Source organism: Chrysoperla carnea, chromosome 5, assembly GCF_905475395.1.
Source record: "Chrysoperla carnea chromosome 5, inChrCarn1.1, whole genome shotgun sequence".
NCBI lineage: Eukaryota > Metazoa > Arthropoda > Insecta > Neuroptera > Chrysopidae > Chrysoperla > Chrysoperla carnea.
Genome location: NC_058341.1, coordinates 65,611,290 through 65,636,086, shown reverse-complemented (window position 1 = coordinate 65,636,086; position 24,797 = coordinate 65,611,290). Strand labels below are relative to the sequence as shown.

The 24,797-nt window shown below is 31.4% G+C and overlaps 1 protein-coding gene across 1 annotated transcript; it reads right to left on the bottom strand.

Moving 5' to 3' along the window:
- Window positions 1-20,479: 20,479 nt before the first annotated feature.
- On the bottom strand, window positions 20,480-24,123 carry LOC123301313. The gene is made up of 3 exons (XM_044884049.1): window positions 22,930-24,123; window positions 20,935-21,033; window positions 20,480-20,788 (listed from the first exon to the last, which is right to left on the bottom strand). The coding sequence occupies exons 1-3, from the start codon at window positions 24,121-24,123 to the stop codon at window positions 20,480-20,482; spliced, it is 1,602 nt and encodes a 533-aa protein (XP_044739984.1).
- Window positions 24,124-24,797: the final 674 nt, after the last annotated feature.

Genomic DNA, 24,797 nt, shown 5'->3' with positions numbered 1-24,797 from the left:
GTAAATATAGGTTAAAGATAATGGCTGCGTTCTGATATACTCTCCAGTAGGAGCCCTGAATAGTTCAGAAATTCGTTCAGATATAGACTACCAGTAAACTGCCGCAGTACTCTAAGGAAATTAATGACGTTTTATGACGTAAAAATTTCGGAACATCAAAGTTTTAAAAGCGAACCAATTCAAGGGCAATACGAATTTTTTCATTAAAATACATTGAATAATCTAATGATTGAATTTACTTTTTAATTTACCGCAATGTTAACTTTTTAATAAATCAATTAGCTTTTATCAATATTAGTTTTTACCGATAAATACTATTGATTATTTAAAAAAACAAGTGAATATCGTGTAGTATCGTGTTCACAGACAGACAGTCGGAAAAGGATTAATTTGATGATTTTATGAACACCTACCTACACCAAAATTTTGATCATAGCATCAATATTTTTAGGCCTTGGGACTTAACTTAATATACCTTGATATATTTCATATATACTACGTTAGATTAGGTTATATTGGGCTATACACCTAGGCTATAGAGCCCATTGTGATACTTTTCCGCTGGTAATTTCATTTATCAACTCCTTAATTTCAGAGGCTGAGTGCACCTCCTTCATGCATGTATCATGCACTACACCAGCCCATCAAAACTATTAATTAAATTAATTTTGTTGCGACGGCGGGAATCAAACCCGGTAGCTACCCTAAGCATACTGCGGACGGAATTGGTTACGCCTTAACCAATTGAGCTAATGAGCGGCATATCAAACCGGTCCTAGGGCGGCCCTTGTGGAAATAAATCTGTTCTGTAAGTCATAATATTTAGTTTGAAATTCAGAAAAAGAATATGTGAAGTAAAACTATCTCTGAAAAAATCTGAAAATATCAAATAAAGTATTAATCAATCATTTAATGACAGAAAATGGTAATGCATTGCGACTCTTTCTAGAAGACTTTTTTAGAATTAATGAGAGATTTTATGAAATTTAGTTTTTCAGAATTAATAAGAAAAATTTAAAACATTTCACATGTGCGAAAAATAAATTACTGTAGGCTTCATCAAATTTTTCTTATTAATTCTCTCTCTCTCTCTTTTATATATATATATATATATATATATATATATATATATATATATATATATATATATATATATATATATATATACATGATGTCGACATTTCTCTAGTGCGAATGAGTATATATTTAATATAAAAATGAATTATTAAGTACATTAAGCACCATAATTTTGAAAATGAAAGCAAGCTAAACTTTTTCTTTTTTATTTACCATCTTCTCATTGCGTGAAAAAGCTATTAGTTTCCATTCGGCCATTCTTGAGAAATTTTTAACACCATAGAAACAAAATAACAAGAAGGACGTGGGTTGATAAGAGCTATTTTTCGCCCATCACACACTCGAAAAAATAAGTTTTGATTTACTAAAGCTTACCAAACAAGGTAGGTATGTTGCTAAAAGTTTTGATTTATTAAAGCTAACCAAACAATCTATTACCTTAACTAGCTACTTAATTAGCTATATTAAAAATATTCTTTTATAAATTTAGCTGCATATTTTTATTGTGAGTCCTAAAGGAGGTATATATTTTGACAAAATGCATAAATTTTTAATCATATCTAACTTAACTTTACTTGTGCTTAATTTTTGTATTTGTGAACATTTTCGATAGAAGTAGTAACATACAGGGCCGGATTTAAATTTCTGCCGCCCTGGGGCACTGAAGAAAATGCCGCCCTATAACTGAAATTTTATTTTAATAGTTTTGATATCTTATTTAAAAAAAATTAGGATAACTAATTAATTGCAGAAAATTTATTATGTATTACATATTATTTATTACTGTTCTTTTAAATTTAAATTAATTAGTGTTATTGGATAATTCTCCAATTTTAGGAAAATTCATTGATCAATTAAGAATCAAAAAGACATAGATAATTTGAAAATATTTTTAATTCTTCAAAAAAACTATATTTCTGGAATTTATCAATTCCAGAAAATAAAAATATCAAGTTTTATTTTTGCAAACCTTTATGGAAATAAATTAATTAAACTATTTTAATAGTTTTCACTTAAATTTCCTATATTATAATATACAAAATTTTGATTTGATACATAATGCATAAATTATATTTCTTGAATAATAAAATGTTTATTTAAAAGAATTAGTTATATATTGTATTGAAAATATTTTCTCACTTTCCAAATTTTGCCGCCCTAGAAAATTTGCCGCCCTGGGCACTAGCCCCGACTGCCCCTAGTGTAAATCCACCACTGGTAACATAGAACCGTAATATGGCCATCCAAACGGTTGATCGGTGTAGAGAGAAACCTAAAAACAGTACGCGTATAGCTGTTTTGGTCAGCCTTATATTACCTCTATGAAATACACAGACATGCACGTGTTTATACAATAATTCAAAATAATAGGCAGTCTCTTTTTAACGGTCAATAATTTACTTATTGCCATACAATATTATATTTATTGCTATAGAATATGTATATATCCTATGTTTATTGCGTTTCCTATGCTTTTAAGCCTCTATGTTGTATAACCTCTTTGACATTTTCTCAATTTGACTTGAGCATAAAAATGGCGAATAATTTTACCCACCATATATAGATTGCTTAGACACGTACGTGGTATACAGTCCATATACTTCAGCAGATAAGTACTTTTTGTGATATAATTATTTAAAATGATTACATAATTTAAAAAATGTATACCTTTACCTAAAAGATAGTATTAGGGACCATATATTTTATTTGGCATTCGTATAAATGGCGAACGTTCTTACTCACATCTATAGAGACCTACCACTAAATAAACAAACAAATCGGTGGAGTTGCTCGTTCGTACTTGAAAAACTCAATAGGAACGCTTTTGATAAATATAAAATAGTATTAAAAATTGAAAACGTGCTTTGGTGCTGTTAAAATGATAAGAAAAACTTTCAAAAATGGCAAATAATTTAGACCATTTTATTCATAAATCTTCGTTTATCAACGAGAAAAATATTGAATTTGAAAAACAATTAAATACAGCTCACACAATACAAAATGGGCGGATTAAAACTGAAATACTAGAAGATACAAACAATTATGCAATGGCAGAATTATTAAACAACAGTAGTGAATGTGATAGTATTACTAGTTTGAAACAAGAAAATGATAAAAATATTAAACTTGAAAGACAATTAAATACATAATTCATTACTAAAGATGAAAAATTTGATGAAAATGTTTTAGAAACACAGTCGCTACATACAAGAAAACTAGTATTTGCATGTGAAATTTGTAATAAAACTTTTACTACCAAACAGAGGTTAATTATACATAAAAGAATTCATTTTGGTGTAAAATTTTTTGCATGTGAAGTTTGTAACAAAACATTCAGTAGAAACACTCATTTAGTTCAACATAAACGGACTCATTCTGGCGAAGAACCTTTTTCCTGTGAAATTTGTAATAAAACATTTACTATTCAAAGCAATTTAATTGTACATAAGCGAACTCACGTCGGGAAAAAACCGTTCATGTGAAATTTGTGATAAAACTTTTACTCAACAAGGTAGTTTGACTCAACATAAACGAACTCATACTGGTGAACAACCATTTTCAAGTGACATTTGTGATAAAACATTGGGGAGAGTACGATAACTGTGGTGCCACGATTTGACGATTGCATATGGTTAAACAAAGTAAAATAAATCGAAAATGAAGAGTGAAATTTTCGAGTTTCGGATCAGTTTTCAAGTAATCGACTCGCAAAGTCTACATTTGAAATAATACATGGCCATTTTTTGTATGTTGAATCGTTTAAATTTCACAAGTTCCTATGGATACTAAAATTTAATGTAACTGAAGTTTCAACTAGTTATTAACTGAAAATTATAAAAAAAAAATTTAGGCCGCCGTCCACCGATTTTATCAAAAAATAATTCTTTATAATGTACTGAATAAAAAAGTATTAGGTCATTTTCCAATTCAAGGGACCAAACACCCCCCCCCCCCCGGCCCTTTGAAAATTTTTTACATATAAATAACTGAATAATGGTCGCCGCCGTCCACCGATTTTATCAAAAAATGATTCTTTATAATGTACTGAATAAAAAAGTATTAGGTTATTTTCCAATTATTACTAAATTAGGTGTAATTAATAAGATCGATCCCGAAACAATAAATTTTATTTGAATTATTTGAAAAACTTTTTACCTGAATATATTGTTAGATTTAGTTTTTCCATGGTGCTTTTTGCACAACCTACACATTGAAAACATGCCTATCGATGGTCTTTTTCTTTTCGGTTTAGTCTCTCTGAATTCATTCTCCGAACACATTTCATTACCTTGAATACAATTTGAATGTATCGTTTGCATGTGTTACATTCTACTTCTTTTTTTTTATTGACTTGACGCAAGCAATGCAAACATTTATCATGGACATTTTCGGACTTTCTTAACAATGTATCTTTTACCTCTTCCCTAAATTTAACAGGATCGAAAGGGATAGAATCGAGACAATTTAAAATTTGATCTTCGTTGATCGGGTCTTCTGAGTTTTTGGCTATTGTTATAATATATAGAATTATATACAAGCCACAATTCGAAAAATGATTTTCTTGTTGAAATGGGCGATTTTTCCATGCCCTATTGGTCCATTCTTTTTTATGGTAAAGTACTTTTTTTAAAGTTGACTTGCTATCACAAATGTTAATGAACTTCTTAAAAGCTGTCATGACTCTTGTATTGTCATTTGTAATTTTATAAGGATCTAACAGAATTATTCGATTTTTTTTTTCGGCTGTACAAACAATAAAGTGTGCGCCAGTGTGCATTAAATTGATAAGGTAATAAAAGTATGTCATTTAAATTATCTTCTATATTCATAATAGATTTCTGTTCCTTGTTGTGTCTACATTCCCATTTATCGCCTAGAACTGTTCCCCCAATATCTGTTTGGAAATAGGTTACATTCATCCAATCTTCTATATAACATGCCACGTATGAATCAATTATTTCGCCATCTATCCAGCTGTTCGAACTTTCCAAACATTGTAATTCATGGTTCTCAATTGGTGTTTTCTAAATTTATTTATAAAACACTTTTGAGACCCTGTATAACTACTTATGTTTATATAAGGCGAAGTGGATGATAAATAGTATTTTTTATAAGGTTCGTCGGGTCTTATTAATCCGTTATCTAACAGCTGTACGGTAGAGCTTTTATTAGGTTTTGCAATTTTATTTTCAATTACTTCTATATCAAGGTTTATATTATTGTCTGACAGGTCTGGTTTATCTTTTAATTTCTGTATTGTTCCAGGATTTGTCTTAACATGCAGATCTAATTTATTTTCTGCTAATACCTCTACTAGTTCCTCTTTTTCGGATTCTACATTTGGCAATTTAATACGCATATTTTTCTTTTTTTCTTTTGTTTCCTGAGGTATCTTTTTATCTCTTTTACTATTTGTATCCTGAGGATTGAGTTTGCGGCTTATTCTTTTAATTACTTTTCCATCCATGTGTGAAGATCTTTGTTTTATTTTTTTTTGTAATTTGCATACCCTTTTTCTTTCGTTCCCACTTTTCAGTTTCAAAAGGATTCGCAGCGGCTTCTGGATATAATGGACGCTCTTTTACGTTAATTTTCTTTGATCTTGACGTTTCTATTTCGTCTACAGTATTTAATTGTTCGTTGTACTGTCGAAGTGCGCGAACTATATCGCCTAATTTATTTAACCGCCGTCCATTTAAAATGGTTTCTTTGTAATATTTATTGTGTGCTTCGACATACGCATTCGAAACCCGTGATATTGGTGGATCCACTAAATCGAGCATAAGTCCACCCCAAATCGGACAATAGGGCATAAAGTTAGTAGTAAAGTATTCCGCAAATTGAGGCGCATAATACTTTGAAACTGTTCCTTTAAAATCTGTTTGCCCCGCGTCTATTTCTTTTTTTGTTTTATCTAGAATTGTCCTATATTCGATATAGAACTCTGAGTTCGCATATATTGAGACGATTTTACGATAAGGAACTATATCGGTTTCCAATGGCGAATCTTCTTCTTTTAAACCTTCAAATTCCTTTTTAATATCTGTATAACATGTTTTGTTATTTTCTAACATTGTCTTGAATTCTTTAAAATAGTTTGCTATTAGATTTTGATCCTTTCGAAGGATAATATTTAAAATTAGTAGGAACATGGTTTGCATTTGAATTTGGTTGCGACAAAGAATTAATATAGCAACACATTCCAGTAGAAATGCTTTAATGTTTACCAATTCTGAAAAGGTATTACTAATTATTCTACTAACTCTATGAATAGTGTGTGCACAGCAGCTTAATAAAATTACTACTCTAGTCGGAAAAGGTTTTGAATACTTGTAATAATCGTGACAAATTTTTAGGTATCCGATTATATCAATTTCATTCCACACAGACATAACCGAATTCATGAGAGCCCAACTCCAATCCGTAACAATCGCTTTTGCTGGAGACCACGAATTAAGTTCTTCACGCACAAACATTTTATATTCCATTAAAAAAATGGAAATCGATTTTATATTATATTGCTCTGTTATCATTTTTGCTAGAGGAATTGATGCTGTGGTCGCTCTATGAAGTAAACAGTAGTAAAGTATTTTTGCTCTTTTCATAAAGTCCGGTATATAAGCGTTAGCACCCGTAGCATCGAAATAAAGAATTATATTTTTTTTTTTTTTTTGATTTATTGTACATAATTGTTTCCTAGTGTACATTATAATTCGTAAAGGTAATGAAACTTGTCGAATGAACGGATCTATTTCGTGTCTTTCATCTATATATGATTGCATAATATCCGAAATGTCATTGGATTTTAAAGTTTTTCTTTGAGCAACATTATACTCAGATTTAATTTTGTGTAAAGTGTTTATTCTATAACAACTTTGTCCAAGTCCACTTTCAGCGAGTAACTCTGTCACATTTCTGTTTCTCTTCTAATTGCAAATTTCTAGCTGAACGATACTCGAGTAACTTCATCATCTTTAGACGATTTTTACCTCGAATTTGTCTACAAATTATCCTACCATCTTCATCGTGTTCAAAAGTGTTTGTTGTACAACTTACGACTGTTTTAATGTAATTATTATCAATTTCATAGATATCAAAGCGAAATCTAGCGGCGCAAGATGCTACACGACAATAAGCATACGCAACATAGCCATATTTGTTTCGGCGTAAATCACTATAATATGTATAAGGGCATGGGCAACGAAGTTGTATCATCCCTGAGTTAATATTATTTCTTAATAATTCCGTATCTACGTAATCACCTGTAGCGATATTAGCGGTTGTTGTATCAAACAATCCAAACCCATCCAAGAGCATGTTTATAAAGGTTGCGTTTTTCTTTAGTTTTAATTTTTTCATGTAATTTGGATGTTAATCGGACGCTTTTATCCTCGTCTGAACTTAAAGATTGCATACTTAATGAAACTGATAAAGATTTCTCGCTTCTAACCGGCGAATAATTCTGAAGAGAGCGGGAGATGCTAATAGGCTCTTAAGTTTCAATTACTTGGTTAAAATTTTCAAAAGCAAAAGAATCGGTAGTGATAACAGAATCTAAACAGTTCTCGCTTATAAGCGGCAAATAAATTCTGAAGAGAGCGAGAGATGCTAAAAGCTTCTTCAGTTTCAACTGGTTGTGTAGTGATTATTGTATTTACTATTTCCGTATTAGTTCTTTTTAATTGTTGAACTTTCTCAACTTGATAAGGTTTTATCGGACCATCGTCAGAGAATTCGTAAATACCTACAGATTTTTGACTTGATTGTGGTAAATTTTGAAGGGTCTTATTATTTTGACTTTTGATTTTTAAAAGTTCAAAGTGACCTCTTCGTTCATGCCCTGTAAATAAGATATTCAACGGTTCTCCTTCAATTATTTCGGCATCGATGGTACTCGAAAAAACAAAATTATTTTTATCATCTAATTTCCAAATATTAATTTTTTTATTATACATTTTCGCAAAAATTCCCAGTTCGAAATCAGTTCCGAAAGTTTTATCTACACCCATAACTAATTCGTAATCTTTGGCATCTTTATATTGACGTTCTACACAACTGGCATTAAAGGTATCTTTTTCATTATCAAAATTGTTTATTGCATAATCTACAATTTTTTGTCGTACTAATGTATACTTATTTTGGGAATCGTACATAACGCACGACAGAGTGCGGAATAAACAATTACCATCGGGATTGATCTTAATTATTTCAAAATAATTTTTTTTATTATTTACCTTTGATTCGGTGAAATTGTTTCCACCCTTGACATTTGACTGCAAATTTTTAGAATCATTTGCCTTTGATTTGGTGAAATTGTCTGGAATATTTTTTGATGATTGTTTTAGTACTTTACAATCTGCTCCTTTGATTTTTGATTGCAAAATGTGTTCCACTTTTTCTCGTAGATCACCTTCATTCCATAGATAATGCAAAAGACCTTTTAAATACTTGTTGCAGGGTATTTTACGTTGTTTTGCAACCTGCCAATATATATTACAATAAGCATTACCCAAGAATATTTATTTAAAAAGTCGTATTGATAGCACCCCCATATTTGAATTTTCATTATATTCTAACGGATTCAAGGTAATCAGATTAATGAAAAAAAAAAGGTAAACAAATGTGATATATCTGATAAATTTATGTTTATTGAAAGATAAATTTGTTGAATGATTTAATATAATAAAAAAAGATCGATTACAATCAATTTAGTTTTATTCATTTCAGTCACCTTTTACACACATGTTGAAACTCTACTTCCTATATTCTAATGTTTACATATGTGCCATCTAGGTATACATTGTTTACATAAAATTATAAGAGGCGCGTATTTCAATTTTAATATCTAACACACCGCCTCAATTTAAATGTATTAAAAAAAAATAAAGTATACATTTCAATTGTAAAACAAAATAAAAAAAATTTCAATTATAAAAAAAATAAAAAAGTACACATTTCAATTAATATAATTTAAGCACTCACAAAAAGGTTTCTAAAATTTTGAAATTTTTCTCTGCCAAGAGCTTTTGTGAAAATGTCTGAACAGTTTTCTTTTGAGCACACGTATTTCAAAACAACCTGTTTTTTATTACACAAATCTTTTATAAAGTGATACTTGATTTCAATGTGTTTACTTCTTTTTGAGTTTTCAAAATTTTTAACTAAAGAAATTGCACTCAGATTGTCAATTTTTAATATAATTGGAACTGATTCACCAAATTCGGATAAAACACCTTTCAAATTTACCAATTCTTGCGTTGCAATACTTGCTGACACATATTCTGCTTCCATAGATGACAGTGCGACACACTTTTGTTTCCTTGAGTGCCATGCAATAATATTTCCAGAATGAAAACCAGCAAATCCGCTAATACTTTTCCTGCTTTGTTTATCTCCACCCCAATCAGCATCACACATTCCTTCTAAACCACTTTTTCCTTTTTCGAATTTGATTCCATAATCCATTGTTGCACTTAGGTATCTTAGGATTCGTTTTGCAGCTTTCCAAAGTTGCATCGTAGGTTTATCAAGGTATCGACTTAACACTGATACACTGAAAGTTATATCCGGTCTACTGACGACTGCAAGATACATCAAACTACACACCAATCTTCTGTAAGGAATGTTTACCAAAACCTGTTGTGTTTCATCTATCTGAAAATTTTGTTCCATTGGTGTTTCAACAGAACGACATTCCATCATATTGAATTCATTTAGTAATCGCAAAGTCATTTTATGTTGAGTTATCTTGATTTCATTCGTTGTTTTATGGATTTCCATTCCTAAGAACATTTTTACTTCTTTTATGTTTTTAACATTGAATTCAATGTATAAATCTTTCACCAACTTTTCAACTTTCTCTTTTGGTCCTGTAATTAGCGCATCGTCAACAAACAATATCAAATACACATCATTGTTTTTATATAGGCAATAATCATACTCTGAACGATTAAACTTAAGTTTCGTCATAACTTCATTGAATTTAATATTCCAGCATTTTGGTGCATTTCTTAAACCATACAAGGCTCTATTCAATTTCAACACTTGAGATTGACAATTTAAACCTTCGGGTGTTTTTATGTACACGTCATTTTCCAATATTCCATTAAGAAATGCTGTTGGAACGTCTATTTGACTTAGTGTCCAATTTCTTTGAATTGTTATTGATAACAAAATTCTGATAGTTGAAAGTCTACAAACTGGTGAATAACTAAACTCTTCGTCTTCTTTGGGCACTTGAAAGCCTTTTGCTACTAATCGGGCTTTCTTCTGACCACCTTCTTTGATTTTAAAAATCCATCGTGTATCAATAGCTATTTTATCTTCTGGAAGTTCGGCTAATGACCATGTTTCCAGTTTCTTGTGAGATTCTAATTCACGTTCTATCGCTTGTTGCCATTCTGGTGATTTTGCTGCTTCTTTGTACGTTTTCGGTTCTTCACTTGAACTTGACAATAAACAATATGCTTCATATATTTCATAGTCGGATAAATTTTTCGGTCTTGTAATACTTCGCCCAGATTTTGTTCTTGTATTGGCTGACACGACATCTTCTTCTTCACTTTCTTCATGATTTTTATTTTCTTCATTTTCTTCGTCTGTTTCAATCTTCTTTGTATTTATTTCGGTTTCTTCTTCTTGATCCACGTCTACTTCGGCTCGCAGATATCTCTTTTCTTCATTATTTTTAAATTTATACTCCATTATATTTTCATCAAACCGTACATCTCTCGACTTGATGATCTTATTTTCATCTGGTAACCATAATCGATACCCTCCACCGCAATAACCAACCATAACTGCCTTCTTGGCCTTGGGTTCAAGTTTGCTACCTTTTGGCATTATTGTGAACCAACTTCTACATCCAAATATTTTCAGTTTACTTATATCATTTCGTCCATGCCACATTGTCGAAGGAGTTTGATTTGATTCTAATCCAGTTGTTGGTGTTCTGTTCAACTCGTACACTGAGCACTTTAGTGCTTCTCCCCACAGAGTTTTTGGTATACCTGAGTCTGCTATTTTTGTTCGAATCATATTCAGTAGGGTCCTATTCATACGTTCTGATTTTCCATTTTGTTGAGGACTATACGCCATCGTATATTCTAATCTAATTCCTTTTTGTCTACAAAAATTCTTGAAATTTTCCGATGAGAATTCTCCCCCATTATCAAACCTAAACCTTTTTACTCGTATGTCAAATTGTCTTTCCATTTCATTTACATATTCTTTTATATTTTTTTCAGCTTCATTTTTGAATTTTAATATTTTCACAACTACAAAGTGACTGCAATCATCCAAGATGACTTGAAAATATTTACCTTCGTCATACGTCCCTGGATTTATTGGTCCACATATATCGCTGTGTACAAGCTCTCCAATAGTTTTTGCTTTTTGTTCATTTCTTTTAAAAGGATATCTAGTAGCTTTTCCTTCTACACACGATGAACAAATTGTATCTGACATTTTTAATCCCAACTTTGCAATAGCTTCTTTACTTGCATGTCCTAATCGTTTATGCCACAAATTTTTAACCATTACCTGACAGTTTTCTGTTTTCTTTATTATTTCGTCTAATTTTAGAACGAATAAACCATTTTCCTTTTCACATTCTAAATTAAAATTGTTACTAGTTATTATCGTTTTTTCTTGTTCGACTATTATTTTATGACCATTGTCTGTCATTTTTGACGCTGATATAAGATTATGTTTGATTTCTGGAACGATAAGTGCTTTAATATTTATTTTTCGACCTTGACATTCCGCTTTCAATACTCCTTGTTTATTTGTTCTCATGACTTGACCATTCGCAGTACAAATTTCGACAAAGTGTGTCAATTTTTCAACGTCATGCATAACAGGTTCCAAACAATCTTGAACAAAATGATTGCTTGCTCCAGAATCCAACACAAAAACTATTTTTCCGGTTTTTTCATTACAAACATTTGCTGCGTATAAATTTACATAGGTATCTTCAGCTGTATTAGCTGCTTGTTTACTTTCACGATAATTATCCCTTTTATTTTGATAGCTTTCATTTTGGTAATTTTTATAATTTGTATTCCAACCTCTATTATTTTGTTGAAAGTTTTTATTTCCTTCTCTATGTGGTGGGACTTTTCTTTTTGGACAATATACTTGTATATGCAATGTACTACCACATGTGAAACATCCTTTATTTGTACTAGCTTTGAACACCGTTTCATTTTCAATACTGTCTTTGGAACTTATTTTCAACTCTTCATCCAGTAACCTTGATTTCACGAAATCCATCTTAACATCTTTAATAGTTTCGATGGCTGTGACGACTATATCGTATTTAGAAGGTAAAGAGAGAAGAAAATGACATACTTGATCACTATCATTGATGTTTGATCCTTGATCTTTAAGTTCGCGAATTATAGTTTCAAATTTGAAGAAATGGTCTTCTAACCCTTCATTCACATCATGTTTAAGGTTAATTAACTTCATCCACAGAGATAATTTTGTGAACGAGCTTGTTCTCACAAACACATTTTTTAAACTTTCGAATTGCGATTTTGCACTTGTGCAGTCTTTAATTATATCCAAATGTTTGTCTGACACCCCTTGTACAATTAATGATTGAGCTTTAATATCCGCTTTCGAGAAGGACAACTTCACTTCATTAGTTGCTGTTTCTTCTGGTGGATCTTCTAATGCTTTGCTGCAGTTTTCTCTTTGCAAAATTAGTTTCATTCGAAATTCCCAATTATTGTAGTTATTTGCCTCCAAAATAGGCACTACTATATTATTAACAGCCATCTTAAATTGTAATTTAATCAACACGTTTTCCCTCCAAAAAGTACATAGAATTTTCCACGCTGTTCCAATATACGTAACCTCACTAATTTTATTGTTAGACTGTTTTCAGTTTTTATTTTTATTAATTTATTTTTAACATCGCGCACTACCCAGAGAAAATCTGGGCCCATAACCTGATAAATTTATGTTTATTGAAAGATAAATTTGTTGAATGATTTAATATAATAAAAAAAGATCGATTACAATCAATTTAGTTTTATTCATTTCAGTCACCTTTTACACACATGTTGAAACTCTACTTCCTATATTCTAATGTTTACATATGTGCCATCTAGGTATACATTGTTTACATAAAATTATAAGAGGCGCGTATTTCAATTTTAATATCTAACAATATCAAACATTTTTTATAACAAAGAGCTTCGTAACAGCATGCTGAAATGAAAATTTTTAATAATCAAAAAATTATTCCTACTTTTATAATATGTATTTCTGCATCTGAATATATAATTTCATTCCTGTATTTCATATATTTTATCCCAAATATAAAAAATTATTCGAAAATTTCTATCCATTTTGATAAATATATAAATTTATTCGAAAGGTTCATATTTTATTTTTCCGAAAACAATTTTAAATATTTTTTCCCATATGTCTTATTATAATCGACTTGTTTTAAAACAAAAATTGTTTAAAAAAAATAGCAACTAGATTACCATTAATAAATTTAGGCGGGGAGCCGGTAACACTGAAAGTCCCGCCATAGCGGAACCAAAAAATATTTATTTAAATAAATAGAACGTAAGTATAGGAATAAATTAAGCTCGGTATGCGTGGATTCCTATTGCCGAAACGATGTGAAAAAAAAAAATTATTTAAAAAATGGAAAAATGTTTTACCGTCATCGCGGATATTAATTTTTTTTATGCATTCGACAGTAAATTTTATTAGCTTTTAGAAAAAAATCACGCAAACCACTTTTTCTTGCCGGAAGAGTCTGGCATACCAATTTGAAGTGTGTGATGAGGGCTAAAATTTCTCCATCATGCCGGAAACTTTTTTTTTTTTTTATTCATTTTTATGTAATTTTTAAAAATAGCTTGGTATGTGCGCTCAAAAACTGCCGGAAAAATCCCGCATACCATCTTGAAGTGCATAAACTATATCACAGCATCTACTCCAAAATGTACGATGTTCAATACATTTATTTTGGAGTAAATGCTTTTTGTCGAATAAGATTCTTTTTCTCTGTTTAGATTTAAAAGAATATGAGGATTAATATGATTTAAGGAATAATAGGAGAATTTTTATTTTCGATAAGTGAAACAATAAAATAATATTGAAATAATTGACAGGAGTTTATTCTCAAACTTAGTATATTTATTGATAATCATCGAAATCAATTTCATCTATATCATAACGGTTTTCATTTTCTGATTCTTCACTTTCTTCTTCATTTAATTGGCTACTAAGAATTTCTTCAACTTTTGAAGGTGCTGCTGGGCCTTTATACCACAATGGTTCCAACTTATTTTCTTGATTTAGTTGCCATCCACATTCTGTTGGTTCGAATAAAATACAAATTGGCTCAGTGGCATTTTGCCACATTGCATTTATAAATATGGTGCGTAAAACTTTTTGTGACAGAGTTTTCCAGCATGGAGGAATAATGCTAGAATTGAAATTTATAAGATCTTTGTAAAATTGTTCTTTGTGACTGGTGCTTGCAAAAAATTTCTGCTGTATAATCAGAACCTGTGAAGTCATGGAAGCCCGGAAGAGCTCGACAAAGTGATGGACCTAATTCTCGTGCAAGATCTGTACAACTTATATAATTAATTTCTTTACCTAATTTATTTGTTATCCATATTTTTTGGTTTTCGAATTTGTGAATATTTCCGAGACAAATGATTAACACGTCAGTATCTACAGATTTAATGAGAATTTTTTGGTGAGGTAAACATTTTTTCAAGTGGAAGAAAATTCTCGTATCAGCTTCTTCGTGATAACATGCATAATCCTCGATTAATGTCCGCGAGACAGCTCCATTGACATTAGTGTAAACGAAGCATTGGTCTTCAACTGTTAAAAAAATTTTTTTTCATTGAGAATGGAGCTGAATGAATCCTCTTTCCAATGCTTATGTAAAAATTGTACTATTGATTCTTTAAATTTAGGGTTACTTAAACGTTTATTGAAATCAGTTGGTCTACTCTGTGGAGGTCCTGCGATTGCAAATGGTATGTCATTTTCTTTTCGTGTTAATCTTTCTGAATCTTTAATCGAGGGTGAAAAATATCTATCAAAAATTAGATGTATTTCTGACGCTGTGGTATTACATATTTTTTTGAGTATGTATTCTCCTATCTTACCAAATGCTTGAGGCATAGATGGTCCTAAATTGTGTAATAAATAGAAACCATCAATAATCTCAATGTCTATGTGATCTGGTATTGAGGATTTTATTGAAGAAGTTAATTTTTTCGCTAATGCAGATTTATCGGTCTTAAACATTTCTCTTGTCGTATAAGTCAATGCTGGTGGTGATGGAGACAATGGATATTTAAAACACGTTTCCATATCTATTTTCTTCTTCAGTGAAATCCCCAACAATCGTCCAAAAATATCTCTTTCTGTTCGGATCGTACTTTATTTCCCACAGTTAATCTTGCTAGATTTTTTACAAAATTCACTTGCAAAATTTAATATTTTATTTTTTTTAATAGGTCTTTCAAATCTATTCTCGTCAACTGCACATTCTTCTATAAATTTGCGTTTTTGTTGCATACCTTTCACTTTAGCATTTAACAAAAATTCACTGGTTTCATTGGATACTGCTTTACCCGTTGCTATATGAAATAAATTGTCTCGATCTATTTCTGAGCTGAAAGGAGTCATACATTTTTCGATACTATCTGATAAATCAGTGAACGCCTTGCGATCCTTGATTATTCTATTTTGTTCCAGTTCACGATTAATGTCGTCTTGTTCTATATACTGTATAGACTCTAAAAGCTTGGTAATTATTTTTGTTCTTAATGTGTGACTCAAGGCCCAACGCTGTCTGGCCGAGATAGAATTTGTAAAATGAGTAATTCCAGTCAATGTGTTGGCTGCATCTGCATTAACAGTTTGTTCTAATGTGAGATCAATAGGAACTCTGGCTATATTTTTATTCGTTCGTTTAATCCCAAAAGCACCTTGTAAAAAATGTTGAAATAGCGGATTATTGTTATCTCTCATATCTATTAAATTTTTATGGTACATGAGGATCCATCTAGCATAGTTTTGCTGATTAAAAATGAAGAATAAGTCAGCCATTTCAGAAAGAGACTCGATATAAAGATTAAAATTGCTAGTCCGAATACTTCTCGAAAATCGAAAATATATATTCATGAATTCTACGTACTGTAGATAAAATTGAGCAGTTTTTCCATGTTTACCTTTTAACGTTGATTTAATAAAGATTTGATATTTCCCTAGTAATTCTTTTAATGCAATGGGTAAAATTATATCGGTGTTCGATTCTGTCGGAGCCATTTGAATGTTTATTAAATCGGGAACAAATGAATCATCCAGTAAATCTTCATTTTCATTTATAAATTGCTCAAAATGTAATGATTGCATTACACCAGCAATAATGGGATGAATTCTTTTACATCGATTGAAGTGTTTGGCATTTATAAACCCGTTTACTGAACTAGAAGCAAGAATTTCACATTCTCCAAGTACAACCTCAATACCACAAGAATCGATGTATTTACCAAGAGCCTTAAAAAATGCCATTTGTATGTCAAAAGCCCCCATGTTGATAAAAATGTTGTCATAAGTGGGACTTTCGGTGATTTGAATTTTCATTGCCATCCTTGCAATGGCTAAATCATACGTAACTATTATGTTTTCTTGTTCACACTGCTTGGCAATTTCTTGTGTTTTTTTCAAAGTTTGCAGAACTGTATTATAAGATGTTGGAGATGTATTGATTTGTGGTAAATAGTCAACTATTTGTAGCTCACTATTATCTATTAAAGTTTGACTATTGAAACCAACCCACATTGGAGTTTGTGGTATAAATGTAACTGAAATTGCCCAAATAATGTCTCTAAGAATTGCATCCTGTTTAAAAATATAATTTTCTGCTGAAATATTTTCTAAATATTCGTACGGATGGAGACATGTAGCAGCTCTCGGTGTTTTTGGATATGTAGCTATATCGCGAGGAATAACATCAAATTTACGTCTTTTATTTGATCTTGATACGGATGTACTATTGTCTGGTGATTCATCATTATCAATGGTTTCTTCATGATTGTCAGCTTTAAATTGATAGATAATGCCAACAGTATCATGAAGAGTTTCTTTGCCATTTATTGTATCGACAAAACGATCATAATTGTCGAATGCGACGTGGGTACATAAATCTTGATCTCTGATGATGCCTGCTGGAATTATACTATTTTCTTCATATGCAGTATATGTCATTTCTGTTTCTAATTCCTCAGCTACAGAATATGACACACAATGACCGTATTTATTTAAAAATGTCAAAATTTTTTTACTTCCAGTTAATGATTTTAATGATGATCCTAACATTATATGCTTTACGGGCTTTATTCTTCCTTTATTCACTATATAAATCAAATCACTGCATATTGATTCTATTCTTGTGGTATCTTCATCCGATAGTTTTCTGCGTAAATTTGGGCCTTTTATTAAATGATAAATGAAGGACTGCAATGAATCCGGAATATCACAATCTCCTTTTGTGATATATGCCGAACCTATTTTTCGTGGTTTTTTAGTTTTTACGTTTAATATATCATGACGAAGAGAGTAAGCAATATCGCGTAGTTTATATTTTTCTGATGATGTAGAAATTATTTTTTCTGCCAAGTCATGATCCAATCTTATGTTTTTTTTATAAATAATTTTTCTGTAGCTATGCTCCTTGGTTGTTTCAATAGCTAAAACATCATCATATTTATGTAAAATTTTAGCTTGCAAATGCTCCATTCGATAATTCTCAAAATCACAAATTATTTCACGTTCTGCAGCTAATTCATTTAATGAAGCTATATACCGCTTGAAGACATCAGCATATAAGAAGATGTTCTGTTTTTCTAAAATTTCCTCCTTTAAAAACTCTTCTAATATCTGGAATGCTTGATGATGAATTTGACGTTTTTCAGGCCACAATTGAGATTCAGAATCTTCTTCATTTTGTTCTGCTATTGCTCTTTTATATTTGAAGGGTACAGGGGCAAAACAAGAAATGTCACAAAAACAAAGAAATGTGTAATTAACATTTTTATTTTTAAAAGTCTACATTTTTCTTAGGTACTACTAATATTTATGAATCTCTTATAGGAACTTAAGTTTACATTTTAAAGTTTTATTTTATGCTAATATTCATACTTTTTTGAAAATCAAAAAATCTAAAAATTAAGAAAAATATAAGTAGGTCACCTTTGTAATTTGATAAAACTGGGAATGTCCAGAGCTTCCCATACATACAAGGAATGTCCATTCCTTGTTAAGTTTAACTAAATGTACTACTGTTAGACATGTGGAATGCTTTCAAAGTATGCTTGGGCCCCTGCTGAACAAAATCTTTTTAAATCTGATAAGTCCTTATACTTTTCTGCACTAATTGGCAAAAACTTTTGGTAAGCAAATTCTGGCAATTCAAATTCATTTGAAGTATCTGGTCCTGCCCCCTTTTTTGCCACAATAGGTGATTTCTCCCATATACCATTATAGTTACTTCTGTGTAAAATAACTCTAGGGTGTTCTCGTACACACATTAATTCTCTTTGGGATTGGACTGGAAACGAGCACTTTTTCAAGTACTGGTTTTGAAAAAAATCTGTAAATTTTCTGATGTGTTCACCTATTCCTACCTCAATCACCTCGAATGGTTTGGGTCTTTGGCGACTAGCTCTCAGCAAATCATACCATTGATATGGCACTTCCATGTGAGCTTTTAAATTAATTAGGCCCATATTTTTATCACACTCTAAGTAAGAATGTCCTCGTATTGGATATGTTATTTTGATTGAATCCAAAAGTTTCATTCTATGAACAACGAAATGGATAAATCTTATTACAGTGTAATTCTTATTTTGGCCGCCTGCGGAGTCGCAAAATATTTCTAAATGCTTCACACGATTATCCATGTAGTGTGTTATATAATGAAGTAGAAATGAAACTACTTCATCTGAACCCTTTCGTCCACATGTTTCTGGATATGTATAAAAATAAGAGCTTGCATCACCTAATGCATGGATGTTAAAAGAATACATTGATAATTGCCGCTTGTAATAAACATCATTTGTTGTAATGTTTGGCAATGACACGTTTTTTTGGTAGTCCATGGCAATTGCCTGAAATTCCACATTTGTTTTGCTCTTAATTCTTGCATTCTTCTTACGATCATAAAATGTTTGAGCCTTTTTCTTATGCAGATTATTCAGAACAGTTAACCGATTCAGTTCCTCAACATTTTCTTCAGCTTTCAATGCCTTTGCTTTTATTGTAAATTCATCACAAGCACTGCAGGTATCAGTTCTCGGATAGCCGAATGAAATATTAAACTCTGTGTTAAAGATGGTTCTGTAAGTTTCATAAGAAACATGATTTTTTGACTCATATGCCTCCAAGTATAACTTATACATTTTCTTAATGTTAAGGTCCTCAGGTAGATATTCTTTTTTTGTATCATTCAAACTGTAATGACTTAGCCGTCCCTTGAAGGATTTTATATGATTACATATCAAATCTCTAACACTGCTGTCCAATCTTTTATTTGAACTTGATTTGCCTCTCTTGTCACTTGGTGCAGTTCCTGAAATTTTTAATGACTTTTGAAGATGTTCAAGTTTTCCTTTACTAATACCAAAGATGGATATAAATGCCTTGTAGCATACAGGTTCTTCTTTCGTTTCTTCATTTTCCATCACTCTCACTTTGTAAGTGAAATGGGTTTGATGGAAATTAGCATCCATTTCATCTGCTTTTCTACTTCGTCGCCTTTTTATTGAACACACATTAATCAAGCCGCATAAGTAAATATTTTGTTCATCAGTACACTTCATGCTGTTGAAGTCTCTAAGTAATTTAGAACGTTGCTCTGGTGTTATTCTATCAAAACATTTTAATCTTTTACACTTGCAATCATCCCCTGCTTCGTGCGTAGAAACTCTCATTTTCTTCATAACTTCACGCATTCTTCCTGTTTTCTTCCGCTTTTTCGTGTTACGCACGATATTGTTATTGATTTCTTCCTCACTAGTACTCATTTTACAGTATTTAAATTAAAAAAACTAATAAGTTTTTGTAACACAAGCAGCAGCTCCAAACGTAAACACTCGAGATAACCTCAAAGTTGACATAAAACATTTTGACAGTTGGACATTCCTTGTTACGTTCCGTTACACTGTGGACCTTCCACGTTATGTTCCTGTACGCAGTTTAGAATTCTTATTAATACATCTGACAATGTTAGTTTTTACACTTTTTGTAAAGTGCTATTCAAAAATACGCGGGAAAACGAGAATGTTGCCACCATAAAAGAACTTTTGGATTTTTGGTGACATTCCTAGTTTTGCACCTGTACTCTTCATTTCATTTCGAAACTATGTCTACATGCACTGTGATAGTAGATACATGATGATTCACATATTCTCTGCTCAATATTTTCATCATTTAGGACAAGCAACATATCTCTGATTTTTTGGACCAAATTGTTGTTATCTTTAACTGGGTATTCCCGACGTTTCTTTTTTCTCTTCTCCCAGCATCCGCAAAAAATACAAATTTTCTTTATTGTATTATCACTGCTCTGTTCAATTATATTGTTTTCCTCTTGATCATCTGAAACTTCCATTGGTTCTGCTGGAGGATCATCATGTGAAGTACTCGGTTGATTCTATAAATAATCATATAGAATTATATGTTTTTATATGAAATTACGTTTTTTTATGATGTAGAGAGTATTAAAATCAGAGAGAATAATTATTGAAATTATTTCAATCGCGTCATTATATGTGAAACGTCTATAAAAAATTTTCTAACCTTATCACGAACCCCTTCTCGTTCCAAATTAGAAGAGTCGCCGTCGTTATCACCTGCAATATCTTCAGCAATATCAGTTACCGGAGCAAGATTTTCACTCTGTAATGTATGAAAAAATGCGTATTTTATATAGTATGCTGAATATAATCATTCTATGAAGTGTTCTGGTTTTCTTTTGTTTCTACAATCTTTTTTATTTCAATATCTTTTAATATTCGTATTCATTTTTTGGTTGAATTTATTATTCTTGCAAGAATGATTGTTATACGAAAAATTTCTAGCTGTACATGTAAAGAGTTTTAAATAATTTTTTTTCGAAAAATTGATATTTCTTTTAAAAATAAACTGTTTAATAATTATTGTAAGATAAATTTTTTCAAAAATAGTATTTGATCCTGGGAAACAAGTTTAGAAACTACATTTTATATAATACAAATTTTCGTTGCTTTAAATATGCGGAAACTGAAGGTAAATAGTCACTTTTAGATTTCAGAGTTAGTCCTCATGCTTCTTTTAAACAATTGTTTTTATAGGTACCGTAAGAAAGGACTCTTTCCAGGTATGTTGCACGTCACGGCCCGGTCGAGACGACCCTCTTAGCCCTATTGTTAAGTAAAGGTACAAAGGAATGTCGTATTCTGCCTGACTTGAAAATTCTCTACAGGAGCAATTTTGAGAATTCAGTTACCTGAGTAAGAATCGCGATGCTAGCTTTTTTTTTAAAATTCAGATATAATAAACTCTCTAAAATACATTAGTTGTTGACAAGAATTCATTTAAAAAAATGTTAATTCAGTTATACATGCACTATTATTGAACATTGAACATCAATTGAACTATAAAAAATATTTTCTACTTACAGCTTGTATTCACAAGGCGTATTCTTCTCTATAATTCACTGGTATAGGCGTAAATTTCCTGTAGCACGAGAGATGATAGCCGTTGTTATTCAAATCATTCAAATTTAAACTTAAATCCGCATATTTTAAGTTCTTCATTCGTCTGAAGCGTAGCACACTTTGACATTTTTTGAAAGATTCTTCTTTCGAGGAGAACAGAGTAATCTTCTCCTTAGTAGATGTATCGCAAATAAAACACTTCATTTTGCAATTACAATAAGAAAATAGTAAAATTTGATACAAATATATAAATGTTTCACCACAAACTACAACACACTGAATTAATTGTCAATACGACACAGTACAAAAAAAAAACCATATGAGTTGATAATATTCAAAAATATAAAGATGCAACACTTCTATCCAAAATAGAAAACGAAATGACGAAACATTCGACACTTAAAGGTGAAGCAAACTGATGGGGCAGAATAGCTTGTACCTTCTAAAATGCCCAAAGACTACCCTACCTGAACTAGAGAAAAGTAATAAATATATTGTTGTGTACCTGGGTTGGTCCAGAGAGTGATGCTGCCACCAAAGGTCTTTGTATTTAGAAAGGAGAGACCTTATGAATCCTTTGTAGAATGAAAATGACTTTTTGTAATTTATTTAATATCACTTTATTGATCACAGTATGTTGTTACTAAGTATTTATAATTTGTATCGATGTTATTAACGTTTAAACTCTAAGTTGTATGTATAATCACTGTATAATCAAGTTGACGTTCAAGTTGTAGAGTAAGTGCGGCAATTATGAACCACCATAAGGGTTTTGTCAAATAAAACTCAGTGTTTTAAAGTTTAATCAGCCTTATATATTTTGAACAGTTCGATAATTAGTTGGTATCAAAAACGATTAATAAAATTCTGAAGAAACCTTGACATCTTAGAAATAATCAACATTTTCTAAAATTTATCATAAATGGAAATTTGCAAATAGTGTACAAAATATGGACCACATGGTTTCAAATATGGACCACAGTTAATTGGGTTCAAAATTAATCAAAGAAACTAGCCCTGTCACCTAAAACTGAATCAGTAAACTATTAGGGTTAAACTAGTCATTGGTACACAATTCGCACACGAAGAAATCAACCATATCTTCTACGCCAGCACAATCTTCATGAGCCCATTCCCTACAAGATGCACATTGGATCCATTTCTCTCCATGAACATCTTCTGAAAAAAGCCCATTACAATACAAACATCTACCATTTTGATTTTGGGAACGATCTGGACTTTCATCGGTACTATCATTGACTGAAAAATCACTCTTATCAGAACTTTCAGACGATGATTTTTTATCTTTTGCGATTTTTCTTTTCTTTTGTGCTGTTTTCTTTGGCGTTTTCTTTTGTTTCTTTTTTGTGCTCCTTTGTATCGACGTTTCTAAATCTTGTTTATAAGGTGAAGATGTCAAAATCGTAGGCCTGGTGGTTTTTCTTCCTCTATTGCTGACTGTCTTCTTCAAACGCGGTATAGGCTGCAACACTTTTGGCGACAAAAATGTTCTAGATGATGTTGAGGGACCAGCTATAGCATCATCGATGGTCGTCGTCGGCATTTCGGTTTGCGGGTTAGCTTGGTGATGTCCATCAACACTCTGGGGTGATGGCGGTACATTCACAGATTGAGGACTCGGAGTTACAACAGTTCTTGGCTCAGGCAAACAGTTATCGGAATCATCATTGACTGGTGTCATTAAATCGCGCACTGGATCATCAAAAGTTTCTTCTACCTCTGGAAGGTCTTCGTCAATGAAGTCATGATCTTGAAATACATTCCTGTTCACGGGATATATTCCAGTTGCACGGAAGCCGTTAATGGCCAATTCTGCACGCTGAGCTCTTATGTAGGCTTGACCAAATAATTCTGCGATGTCGTAATGTGTTATTGCTCGAGCTTGCATTCGTAGTCTTTTACGAATTTCTTCAGTCAAATACTTTTTTAATGGACCCATAAATGTTTTATCAAGTGGCTGCATTTTGTGACTTGAGTGAGGGGGTAGACTCAGCAAGCGAACGTGGTTTTCTCTGGCTAAATCCACTACTTTGATATTTCGGGTGTGACTGGCATGCCCGTCTAAAATCAGGAGAACTGGCGATGTAGCAGTTGGTTTCACATGCTGTAAAAAGTGCTCGAACCATTGAGTAAATAGTTCAAGTTGTATCCATCCTGAGGGATGACAAGCGTGAATGGCACCAGGTGGAGCACCTTTCATCAGTAGTGGATTATCCCGTTTTCGCGGAAATATCATCATCGGTGGCACAAATGTGCCACCTGCGCTCATACATATCACACAAGTGATCTAATAATCACTGTATGATTCTAATTAATTTCCAATGTCTTTAAATACAAAATTTGTAGGTCAAAATATTAAATATTTTGACGTATAAATTAAAATATTAAATGTTAATTTTGCTGACAAGTAAATATAATTAGAACCATTCTGCTAATATAAATTAGACCTCAATTCAATTATTACGATATTACAATATTTAAAATTAGGTTATTAATAAAAATGATTACTTAATATGAATGATTTAGTGTGATAATATAGAACCACGTTTTTAAGGATAACGCTGTCCAGGGCCTAACAATATAGATAGAAACCATGGAGACTATATAGTCTATTCTCCTGTACTAAACTATATTATGTATGTAAAAAAACATTCATCAACAAGAATAATTTTACAAGAAACATAATTATTATTGATGTAATATACGAGATCATAATAATTAAGTAACAACGGTAATTCGACAAAAAGTCTATATAAAAAATTTTGGAGTAGATGCTAATATAGTTTATGCACTTCAAGATGGTATGCGGGATTTTTCCGGCAGTTTTTGAGCGCGCATACCAAGCTATTTTTAAAAATTACATAAAAATGAATAAAATAAAAAAAAAAAGTTTCCGGCATGATGGAGAAATTTTAGCCCTCATCACACACTTCAAATAGGTAT

Excerpts from the sequence above, each read along its gene's own strand:
- LOC123301313 (XM_044884049.1), bottom strand. The coding sequence starts at position 24,123 with ATGAGCGCAGGTGGCACATTTGTGCCACCGATGATGATATTTCCGCGA. Across the intron at positions 21,034-22,929 it reads GTGCTGGCGTAGAAGATATG|AGTGAAAATCTTGCTCCGGT; the intron begins GTTGATTTCTTC and ends CATACATTACAG. Across the intron at positions 20,789-20,934 it reads GAGAAGGGGTTCGTGATAAG|AATCAACCGAGTACTTCACA; the intron begins GTTAGAAAATTT and ends GATTATTTATAG.